The sequence below is a fragment of the Falco cherrug genome, chromosome 1, assembly GCF_023634085.1.
Source record: "Falco cherrug isolate bFalChe1 chromosome 1, bFalChe1.pri, whole genome shotgun sequence".
Classification (NCBI taxonomy): Eukaryota; Metazoa; Chordata; class Aves; order Falconiformes; family Falconidae; genus Falco; species Falco cherrug.
This window is the reverse complement of record NC_073697.1, coordinates 18,594,352-18,606,848: the sequence shown is the minus strand read 5'-3', so window position 1 is coordinate 18,606,848 and position 12,497 is coordinate 18,594,352. Positions and strand designations below refer to the sequence as shown.

Below are 12,497 nucleotides of genomic sequence, written 5' to 3'. Positions count from 1 at the left end.
GACAGGCAAAGGAGGAAGAAACTATGTGAAGATCCTCTAAGATAACTGAAACTATACCGAAGTACCAGAAAAAAATTCATGGGAAGAGTTTCCTATGAAACAAGAAAAACAGATATGTAAATGCAGCACTTTGTTTGAAAGCTGAAATAGAATTCAGTGATCTTTGATAAATCATCCAAGTTGGAAGGGCAAAAAGAACATCTGATATAAATGCTGATACCATGGACTTATGAAGTAACTTTTTTAAGGGGTGGCAGAACAAACTACAAGCAAGCAAATAGAGCAGTTAAGCCTTCAGGAACTCTATTAGACTAAATACTGAGGACATGATTTTGACAAGAAAGCAGTTAAATTTCCTCATGTGTCTACATCCTTCTTCAGTAAAACCCATCCAGAGGCATTGAAAATCATGTCTTTGTCGTTGCCAATGAGCATCTTAAAGGCATGGGAATTCCTTGTGTTGTAAGCTTTCTTGGGGAAAACCTGGTATCTTTTGAACACAGGTGATAAGTCTGCTTCAGAAAACAAAGTTCAAACAAGGCTGGGGAAAAGTGTGCCTAGGAAATGGTAATGGAAAACAAAAATAGGCACAGGGTTGCTTTGCTGTTACAGTGTTACATGGCATGTGCAAAACTGAAATACCATTTCTCAACTGATTGTCATGTGAAACATTTGTGTTGTGGCCACCTTGTCTCCTCTTCCATGCTTCCTCATGAAGATCATCTGCTGAATTGTGCTGAAAGTGTTGCAGGGGACCAGTGTGGAATAAAACATCTCTTTGAGCAAGACTCTAATACGAAGTAGATTTATGTCATTCTTGCTGCACTGCAGTATTTTATCAGTCTGTTTGTTAACTAAGTAGTCATATTATTTCTTAAGTTAAAGGCTTTGTATATACAGATTTTTAATTTTAACAAAAAGGTGGTTGTTCTGCTATTTAGGTATCTTTGGTTGAAGCAACAGCATACTGTAGTAAAATCCATGTGTGTGAGAAGCTCCTTTGAAAGTGGGCTTGATACTTGGTTAGGGGAAAGTATCGGTTGGTTCTTGAGCAACCCAGTCTTCTCCTGCATCCTATTGAGTCACCCAAAGCACTCAGCTAGAGAAGCAGAACTGCCCTGGTAACGACGGAAGTGTTGGAAATAGAAAAACAACCCAGGCTTATGCAGCAGGAGCTCTGCAAAAAGCTGCTGACCTGGTAGAAGCACAATCTGCAAACAGAATGGCTATGGGAGCAAGCAGGGACTTGGCTCAGGACCACTTTTTTTTCCTGCTCCCCTTTTTCTATATTTTTATAGACTGCATGTGTTGTTCCCTGCTGGTACCATTGTTTTTTCTTTCTTTTTTGAAAGAAAAATATTAATGTGGTCCAGTTGGTACTCTTGGGTTGAGATTATTGGTTTTTTTTAACAGTTGTGTATGATTTGTAGAGTTTGATATGAAGCAATGTGGAGTTTTCTAATTATGGAACATTTACATGCACTGATACCCAATTCAAAACATGTATTTCCTTTGGAAATCACCTTCATCTTTTATATGCAAATAACTGTCTTGTTAGCTGTCTTAAGACTATATGGGTGGTTTTCTCTTATTTCCCCCTGGAATTAGATACTTGAGGGGAAAACCAGAGGATCAACTTGTTGAACCTTTGCAACTCCCTGGTAGCCTGTACTCTTTGGATTGTCTGAGCTCTAAGGATGGCCCAGCAAAGGCAACTGAGCAAGGGGACTGACAGTGATGTGGGGACTGGGGTCTCCTTGCTTGTACCAAATACTCGGCAGCTAGGGCTGTGCCACATGAGGGGCTGCAGGGGTTTTGTTACAGTGCAGATATGTTCCCTGGCTGCCAGCACACTCATGTGAAACACACTGCCAGCTACTAAGAAACTAAACAAAGGGACACTCCAGATAGCCTTGGAACAGTCATGCAGATAGCGACAAAACTTAGCAAAGGGGAAGTGTTGCTGAACGGTGAAGGCAGACAGATGGGTGTGAAAGCAGACAGAATGGGAAGTGAAAGAGCTGCAGCGCTCTCGTAGGCTTTCCCCGCTAGTCTGGGGCATCCAGGTGCAGATTGCACAAACAAAGCTATTTTCCTATTTGTAAAAAAAAACCCCATATATATTTTTAAATATGCACTGATGTTTCCAATAATAGTTCTGAAAATAGACAATAAAATAAAATTACCATTTGAGGACATGTTTTACTTTATAAACCACAGCAACATTCCATATGGTGTTGCTGTCTGGATTCCCTTCGTATTAACTTAGCTGTTATGTGTGGCTTTAGGCTTCATGTTTTAGTAGATGAAATATGTTTGAAGGCGCTAAGGTTATAAATATGATGACTGTTTTGTCCTTGCGTTCTCAAAAATCTGTCATTAAGACAGCTCACTGTGAAGTAAATACTAAAAGGATTTTACATCAGAGAATCAGAAAGCATCACAGTGTAATGAGGCTGCAGCATGTCTATTGCTAAAACAACAGCAAAGTTGAATGGAGTTTTCATTTACTGTCTCATAAATTGATTTTAGTTTACAGTGCTGTAGGCTAGGTCTCCGTATTTTTGTTTAATTGAATAGCAAGACATATAATTAGCCTGCCTTGTACCCACACAAGCTCCTGAGCCAGTGAATTTTCCTGCAGACTCTGATCTGCTTATCCTGTGTACTGGGTGGAGTTTTTTTTAGGTAAAACCAGCTCAAGCTGCAAGTCAAAGTGGGCAAGAAAATTATACTAGTCTTAATGGTCTGTTACCTGTGACATAAAATAAATGTAGTTAAAAATGCTCTTTAGAGATTCTTATTCCTGGTCTCCTGTAATTCTCAGAAAAATGTATTCCTTTTATTTGCTGGGGTTTTTTTCCAGCTGTTATATGAGAAGTTGAATTATGTTGTGACTTATCTTTTCCTGTTTGTATAATCTTTTTTGTTTATGATACTATTGTTGCCTAATAAGTTATTTCACAGAAGGCTTTGGAGTGTGACAGCTATTAACAGTTGCTGCTTGTAGCGGGAACAAAGGAAAATAGCTTCTAGTAGAGTTATTGGACCAAGCCAGTTGACGCTTATATCTGTATATGTAGTGAGTGGAGAAAGCTGCCCACAACTGCTAATGCTTGCTGCTAACACCACCTCAGCAGAATACTGTTCTGTTTCATCTGTTTTCAATAAGAAGTATCGCAGTGTTTAATGGAGGTGAGGGCAAGGGTGTGGGCATGGGATTTATGCCTTCACTGCAGCCTCAGAAATGTTTTGGGGGTTGCAGGCATTGTTTTTGGTAACGAGTGTTACCAAACATGCACAGCTAAAACTCCCCATCTGCCTTCTCAAGGTAGTAAAGTTGTGATAAAGGCATTCAGTGCCCGTCAACAGAGGTGATCCGACACCTTATCTGCCTGTAGCAAATGCGTCTTTGAACAGGACTCTTGCTGTGCCTGCTGTGGCTTTGCGGTGTGCTGGTCTGCTGGTGCTGCCAGTGGGTGAAAGTGGGATGTTTTCTCTGTACTGCTTCCTGGGAATGGTTTGGTGAAAGGGCACAGAGCAGGAACTCTGTATGCACCCCACAAACCGAAGTTACTCTTCTGTACACATATCCTTTGGCTAGAGCCAAGAAGCCTAGCTGTTAAGTTCATATGCCTCACACGTGCAACTTCATAGCTTTTCACCGGCAGGGCCAGGTTAACCCTTTCTTTTGGTCTCAAATTTTCCCTGCAGCACAGTGAAATTAGTACAAAAATCTACGTGGTCTCAAAAACCCAAGAGATTAAAAAAAACCCTAAAGCCATTATTGAACGCCTCGGTTAAGGGAATCTATGATGATGGCTTTGGGATAATCCCTCATCAGTCTCATTTTGGAAGTCAGCTGCCCAGGCACAATACCACACCACCACAAATTCACGTATACCCCTAGTCCAAAAAGAAGCAGCGTTAGTCTATCAGAAGCGTGGTAGCCATTTTAATCCCATGTTTATTGTTGTTGTTTTTTTTCTTTAGGGTACCATCTTTCTGCCTGGCAACAGAGTAATTGAGCATCCCTGCAATGAAGAAAGTCCAGGAAAGTTCCTTTTTGAAGTTGTTCCAGGTAGGATATTCTACTTTATGTAAAAAGTCTTTGTAGTGTGTTCTGACAGAATAGAAGCTGAGGGTGATTAATGAATCAGTTTAAGGGGAAAAAAAAAAATTGGTTTTTAATACTTCCATTCATAATTTTTTCATTCACCTCCGGGCAGTGTAGGAAAAGGATGTGGTTTTTATTTCTCAGTGTAAAGCATGATTGTTCATGGCAAGGGGCTGCACCCCTGAGTGGCATAGTGACAGCACAAGTGTATTTGGTAATTATTTTAGATTATATTGGATGCTGTAAAGTGTGTCCTGTGGTAACAAAGGAATCTGTAACTTAGCATCAACAGTTTATCAGTATAGCACATGGACTTGATGACATCAGTACCATAATTTAAGAATGCTCCCTGGTCACTGTGGGTGGATAGACAGATTGTAACAACAGCAGGCATTGCTGCTTTGAAACACTACACTTATTTTCAGTTGTGGTTTTTTTGATTGCGTGGTGGTTTTTTTCCTGGGCGTAGATTTGTTTAAAGAACATTACCCTGTCAACTGACTGGTACTCTTGACTTCTCTGTATTGCTTAAATTATTTGCCAGCCTTTTCTTTGCTCCCTTGGACTTCTAAAGGCAGTTTTTGGCCTGCCTGTGGGGCTGGTTGAGAGAGTCCTGCAGGGCCAAAGGGTCCAGGCAGGCTGGGCATCCTTCAAGAAGGAAATCTTACAGATGCAGGAGCAGGCTGTGCCTGTGTGTTGAAAGTTGAGCTGGTGGGGAAGGAGACCAGCCTGGCTGAACAGAGAGCTTTGGCTGGCATTCCAGGAAAAACAGAGTTTATGACATTTGGAAGAAGGATCAGGCAACTCAGGCAGACTAGAAGGATTTTGTGAGGTTATGCAAGGGAAAATTAGAAGGGCCAAAGCCCAGCTAGAATTTAATCTGGCTACTGTGGTAAAGACAACAAAAAAGTTTCTCTAAATTCATTAGCAACAGGAGGAGGGCTAAGGAGAATCTCTGTCTTTTATTGGATGCGGGGACAAACAGTGGCAAAGAATGAGGAAAAGGCTGAGGTACTTAATGCCTTCTTTGCCTCAGTCTTTAATAGTAAGACCAATTGTCCTCCAGGTACCCAGCCCGCTGAGCTGGATGACAGGGACGAGGAGCAGAATGAAGCCCCCATAACCCAGGGGGAAACAGTTTTACAGTCAGTGCTACACGACTGGGACACACACATGTCTGTGGGGTCACATCAGATCCACCCCAGGGCACTAAGGGAGCTGGTGGAGGAACTCGCCAAGCCGCTCTCCACTGATCACAGTCCTGGCTAACCGAGGAGGTCCCAGTTGACTGGAATTCAGCAAATGAGGTGCCAGTCTACAGGAAGGGTGGTAAGGAGGATCCAGGGAACTACAGGCCTGTCAGCCTGACCTCGATGCTGGGGAAGGTTATGGAGCCGATCATCTTGAACACCGTCCTTACAGGACAGCCAGCTGATCAGGCCCAGCCAGCAGGGGTTTATGAAAGGCAGGTCCTGCTTGACAAACCTGATCTCCTTGTACAAGGTGACCTGCCTAGTGGATGAGGGAAAGGCTGTGGATGTCTACCTGGACTTCAGTAAAGCCTTTGACACTTTCCCAAAGCATTCTCCTGGGGAAACTTGCTGCTCATGGCCTAGGTGAGTGTACTTTTCACTGGGGAATAAAGTGGCTGGATGGCTGGGCCTGAAGAGTTGTAAATACAGATTCAACCATGCAGAGTGCCGGGTCCTGCCCTGGGGTCACACCGGCCCCACGCAGCGCTCCAGGCTGGGGCAGAGCGGCTGGGAAGTGCCTGGGGGGAAAGGGCCTGGGGGTGCTGGTGGGCAGCCGGCTGGGCATGAGGCAGCACCGTGCCCAGGTGGCCAGGAGGGCCAGCAGCATCCCGGCTTGTGTCAGCAACAGCGTGGCCAGCGGGACCAGGGCAGTGACCGTCCCCCTGCACTGGGCACGGGTGAGGCCGCCCCTGGAATCCTGTGTTCAGGTTTGGGCCCCTCGCTGCAGGAGGGACACTGAGGGGCTGGAGCGTGTCCAGAGACGGGCAGCGGGGCTGGGGAAGGGGCTGGGGCACAAGCGCTGTGAGGGGCGGCTGAGGGAGCCAGGGTGTTTAGCCTGGAGAAAAGGAGCCTGGGGGGGCTTATCGCGCTCTGCGACTGCCTGACAGGAGGCTGTAGGCGCGTGGGGGTCGGTCTCTTCTCCCAAGTAACAAGCGATAGAATGAGGGGAAACAGCCTCAAGCTGCACCAGGGGGAAATTTTAGTTTGGATATTAGGAAAAATTTATTCACTGAAAGGGTTATCAGGCACTGGAACAGGCTGCCTGGGGAAGTGGTTGAGTCACCATCCCTGGAGGTATTTAAAAGAGGTAGATGCGGTGCTTAGGGACACGGTTTAGTGGTGGACTTGGCATCGCTGAGTTAATGGTTGAACTCCATGATCTTAAAGGACTTTTTCAACCTAAATGATTCTATGTTGCAACACCCAGTTAGTCCACTGTGTTTATTCAATGTGTTCTGTTAATCACCCTGTTACTTTTCAATAATCACCCAATTACTTTTCCAATTGTGGCTATCCAAAAGGGTAAATAGAGGATAATGCTTATTGAAACTCACCTCTGTGTTCTTGTTCTTAAACCATCTCAGAGCCAAGGCACAAATGTAGTTGTCTTGACTAATGCATGGAGATTTTGATATGTTGTAGAAGTGTAAGAAATATGAAGTAGATTTCAAAGCTAAGAAGGCCAGTTGCTCACTGGAATTTGCAGATGCAGCTCAGCACAGTGTAGCTTTATTTTGATTCTATACATGGCAAGGGATTTTATTATGAAAGCTACGTGCTGTAAGGGATTAGTATGCAAAGAAAGCAAGCATGGTATCTGTGAGGTTTGCTTAACGCTCACCCTAGTTTGAATTCATGACATTTAAAAAAGTTTCTCACTGTGGTCTGTATCTTTTTCATATCTTCGAAATATTGAAAGAAACCAATTATTAACATTGCAGGTCTAGGGTTGACTAAAATTTTGTTTCCATTGAAAATTAAAGAGAGCTCTGAAAAAGTGTGTCTGTCTGTCTTCCCCTCCTCCCCAAACACACAGAATGCTTTCTTACCTAAAATTTACAGGCAAAATGGGACATCTTATCAGGCATTTCATAAATTAGGCCTGTATTTCTTCTGGATGTTGTAGATGGGAAAGAGAGAAGCTGAGCTGCTGCAGCTGTAGCTGTTGCGATTATTGAAGTAGGGTCCATACTCTGCAGCAGGGGATGTGGAGCACTGATTTCGGTGATGATGCTCTCTCCTCCTGATAGACATGACCATGGGAGAAGGGCCTTTAGTTCCTGCTGCAGGTTAAACTAGAAGGTGCTGTTAAGGAAGTGCACAAAAATGGGCTGTTCCTATCTCAGGATGGCTGCGATGCCACCTTTGCTGCCACATCACAGGTGAAGACATTGATGTAAAGGGTTTTGCTGAAGTTGGTGTTCTATATGTCCTGATTCGTATGACAGTCTTTATCTGTCTGATGATGTTCACCCTGAGTATGCTTATTATGCCTCTGGTCTATGTGAATTTGGCATCGAGTGTGGAATATTTAACCGTAGGCCTGAGGTGTGTGTGTGGTGTAGGCACAAAAACCTTCCTGTGCAACCATGCAGGCAGCTGTATGGCACCAGAGGGTCACTGCCTGTGTGGGACCTGCCAGAGCTGCGCTGCAGAAAGCGCCCTCAGATGCAGTTTGCAGTTTTCCCTGAAAGGAAAGAACTTGGCCGATAACAGGATAGTAGGAAATGGTAATGGAATAAGGCTTGAACAGTCAACCATTAACGTTTTGAAGGCAGGCCCTCCTCTCCATGTTCAAGCACTTTCCTCAGAGATCACTCATTTCCTGTGTACGAACCCATCCCAAACACCACCGGTGTCTGGTGGGATGTGTACATCACATTTGGAGGTGAAACGGTACTTTGCTGCTGAGTTTGAATGCTTTTACCACAGTAACTTGCAGTTGCCTAAATTTTAGAAAGCCTCCAGAGAATGCCATGTTTCATCCGTGTTTTGAGTTCTCGGTATGCTGTCTCAGCCACCATCTGTGTTGCTTCTGCTCCTATAATTTGGCTGTTTATTGCTTGGCACTTTTAACTCAATTTTCTTCCAGCCTGAGCCCTTATGTGCCAAGCCTCATCCCAAGATCGTCCTACCCCAGGTTACAAAGTCCTGTGCAGCATCACTGACAGTGGGAAAGCAAGCTGCTGAACTGATGGACAATGCTGATGGGAGAGCATGATCACTCTTGTAACTTCACAAAATATTTGATATGCCATCTTTCTATGCAGTTAAATTTAAAAGTAATTTGCAATTAATTTTTGGGCTGCCTTCAATATTTATCCAGCACTTCCCTGGGAATCAGACAGTATTTTTTGTTTTGTTTGTGCATTCTTAATTCTGGGTATGGAGTTTTGACTGTGTTTAGGATAGCACCAGTATATTTATGTTTTCCCCCCTTCCTAACAAGCACGTAGCTATAGTGACTTCATACTGGAACAGTTCTCCTGGTGAAATATTATGCTAAGAATTCATGCCAAAAAAAAAGGTTTTGGGCAATCAGCTAGGACATTTCATGCCACAGCACCAGTCTTTGGGGGATGGAATTAAGATTGAGACTCAGGCTGAGTGTGGAGGCATCACAGTACCTGTAGAAGTGGTGTCAGCTGTATGTTAATCAAAGATGAAGCGAGCTTTGCCGCCATCATTGTGTCACAGTTGGTTCTCAAGGCAAGTATTGTTGGTCTTTTTTAATGGAGCTGTTTGTCATCTGTAGCCTCTTCGTGACTCAGTATAAAAATCAGTTTTATTGGCTGACAGCAACAAAACTGAGCTCATTGAGTGTAATAGAGAAAAATATATTGTAGCCAAGGTTCTGTTTAGCCTTTGTTAGCTTTCATATGAGAAAACAGCTGCATAGCAACAGGTTCTATTTGCAGGGTTTTTTAAAATTTGTCAGCTTATATGAATGTTGTGTTAAATGTATGGCACTGAAGCACACACTGCTCTTGGATTCTGTTTTCCTTGTATTAAAAGATGAAGTAATTTTAGTTGTAATCCCAAAGGCAATAGTGACAAGTCCTCTTTTTATCTATGTCTGTGGGCAGCCTGAAAACTTGTGTGTGTCTTTGTTTATTGGTAATACATGTAAATTATTTTGGGAATGTACGTGGGAGTAGGTTTATACTATGAAATTCTCTGTATACAGCTATCTCTGAAGATGAATGAAAGAAATGTGTGTGGAGACAAGTATCTTGCGGTTTTGATGCTGTAATTAAAATACAGATGCCTTTATTTTGCATTTTGAAAACATTCTGTTCATTCCTTAAGTCATGACATAGTTTATTACTAAAAATTGCTCCTTTTTTTTTTTTTTTTTCTTCTTTTGTTGCGCTGGCAAATTTAATTTACAGGAGTGAAACTGTCTGCTGTACAGCATGAGGCCTGTGCCGCCTTTCTGTGCAGGAGTTTTCTGTAGCAGAGTCAGTGTGATGATGAGGTGATTAGTGGTATCTATGGTTACTAACAGCTTCTCTTGCACTCACAGGAATGCTTCATACTCAAGAGAGTTTAAATAAATACTTTTTTAATGGGAAATATGCACATATAGCAAAATTGTGTAAGTAGGTTTGTTCAAGTGATTGTGTTTTATTTGCTGATTGCTACTAGTTTTATTTAGAAGATTAAAATTCTATTCTGTGTGCTTGTTCCTTTCGAAAGGCAACCTGAGGTTTTTATCTTGGTTTGCAGGTGTAATGGGGGAAGGAGTTTGTGTTCACGCAGAACTGAATCGGGTGACCTAGCTGTGTTTCAGTGAACTAGACATCACCCGAAAGTACAGAGGTGCAGAACAGAGGCACATGAAAGCACTGTAGTTTGTCTGTGTGGTGGTTTGCAGGTGGGAAACTTGATTCCTGCTTGAATGGAGTTGACGTACCGCATTTGCACCAGGAGGAGCTGAGCACCAAGATATGTGGGAAGCTCAGACTTGTCCATTGTTTTTCACACAAAGCTTGAGTGTATTTTTTTGGAGTCCCCTGGCTTTACTGAGGGTTGCACTTTGGAGGCATTTTGAGCAAGGCCAGTACTGAAAGCCTTGCAGTAGGAGCCTGTGGCCTTCCCAGGGGTGTCTGGATGCTTGTAGTACCTCCCAGGACATGAATCCTCATCCCCTGATGCACTCAGAAAGCACATCCAGGTCAAAATACTCTGGAACTATGTAGATAATTGCCTAGAAGAGATGATGGTTATTGAATGGGTGAAGGAATGTGCTTCATCACTGACTGGACTTTGACCCTGAAAACTGAACTGCTTATACTGCTGCCTCCCCAGTTGCTGTTATTTGAGATCTTTATGTGGCAGCTGATGTCCAGCTCTGAGAGTGATAAATCATTTCACAGTTTGGCCTCACGGGTAAGAAGCCAGATGACAACTCCAATGGTATTTCACCATTTGAATATTATCAAATGATGTATTTCTTTGTCCCCTCAATGCAGTTTTAATAAGAAAACAGCACTGAGGACAAGCTTGCTTACAGGACCACGTTCCTTAGCATATAATTTGTTTGCATGCTCTGCTCTAACGCATGAGTTTCCCTAGAGACACAAATATCCCAAAGATTTCTCTGATGAGTTGTTCAGTTGCATGAGTGTTAATATTTAATTATTACTATTTAAACTAAAACATACATTTCCAAATGGTGATCTTCAGTACTCCTTGTGGACTCCTTTGCTTGTAAACTTTGTATGTCTGTGCTGTATTTTCACCATTGGCAAAATATCATAGTTCAGCATGGGCATCGGACTGGATGAATTTGTACTTTGGTAGTACTGAGTTAACCAAAGTCTGTTCATCCCTCTAAAAGCATTCTCAGTGCAGCCCCAAGTTACGTGTCTGCAGCTTAAGGCACGCTTTAATTCTTAGGGGTTATTGAGACTGTTAGGAAATAACTAATATTTCAGGGAAGTAACCTGTTGTCTCTGCTGCTGCTTTGTGTCTACTGATACCTTGTATGTATGGCTCCTGGGCTAATCTCCCTTCCCATCGGGGAATGCAAGATCTTTCTTGAGTTGTGGATGCAGGAGATTGCTGAAGGCAGGAATTACCTTCAGCACTGTATGCTTTTGCTTGTTTAAGGTCAGTTTGTCAGGCCTGAGAGCTGTAGTCAAGACAACAAGCCCAAATAGATTGCTGAGGACAATCACACCGTTTTTATTCTGGTTTAGGTGAGCTCTCTCTGTGCACAAGTTTTCTGTACGTACATGTTTTCAGAAAGCAGTTTCTCAGTGATGCTGTGCAATAGAAGTGTTGGTTCCCGTTGTGGTACTAATTGAAAACATGCCAAACAGATTGATGTGATGAGACAACTTACTAATTCTTCAGCTAGGAGTACGGGATATACATCAAAGTATGTACTTAATATACTTCAGCGACCTTCCCAAGTGCTTCAGCTGGAAAGGCTGAGAAACAAAAGGAGTTTTGCTGGACTGCCATGTACAAGTCTGTCTCAGGACCTAGTTTTGATACTCTGGCAGTCTTTGCTTCTATCATACTGTTCAAACATTTGGCTGCTTTTGCATCACAGCTTTTCTTGTAAGAATGATTTTCAGGTAATTTAGAAGTCTGCAATAGGTTTTACAAATTGATGTTAGGAAAATGCTCCCCAAAGCTGTTGTGAAGAGTGCCCTATGAAGTATTTTTACATTATTTTCGACAACTTCAGTTGTCACTGTTCACAGCATGTTTGAATCTCATTTTTCTGGCATGAAATTCTTATGCTGTGCTTTCTCAGAACAGTAGGCAGTCTTTCATCAGGTTTCTAGGCTGACTTTATGGACTTCTGAAGTCTTTGACTACAGAGCATTTCCCAAAAGCCCATGACTTTATTCAAGAATCTCTGCAAAGGAGTGAAATATTAATTCCCAGAACTTTGAAATTGTTAGAATTATTTCTTCATTAGTCACAAGACAAAAAGAAAAAAAAAAAAGAAAAAAGGTATCCACAGGCCTTTTTCTTTATATCTTTAATTGCATAGCATATGGCAAATGAAGTTTCCTGCAGATTAACTGTTCTGTCATGGGAGTATGAGACGGGGTTGAGGTTTCTTTTTTTTAAGCTTTCTTTACGTAAATGGTTGGGTAAGGAACTGTTTTGCTTCCACAGCTACAGTAGGCTTTCACTCCCCAAAGCTTGATTATTTTTTTAGTTCTAAAGGGCGATGTTGTTTCGTTTCTACAGGGCAGCTATTTTATATTTAATCAGCTTAGATTTGCCTAGGTCTGTGCACCCATGGCTGAGTCAGGAAGGATCTGTTTAGCATATGTGTATGTCACACTGATTTCACTGTCAGTAAACAGGCCCTTTAGCCT

General features: G+C 42.6%; 1 protein-coding gene across 4 annotated transcripts in view; it reads left to right on the top strand.

The window, feature by feature from the left end:
- The window catches only part of ARHGAP24 (Rho GTPase activating protein 24), a 225,564-nt gene that overhangs the window by 79,383 nt on the left and 133,684 nt on the right, over positions 1-12,497 (top strand). For all 4 annotated transcript variants that reach the window (XM_055724668.1, XM_055724746.1, XM_005433787.4 and 1 more), the window contains one exon: positions 3,994-4,081. In XM_055724668.1, coding sequence (XP_055580643.1) covers positions 3,994-4,081 — 88 coding nt within the window. The remainder of the gene's footprint in view (positions 1-3,993; positions 4,082-12,497) is intronic.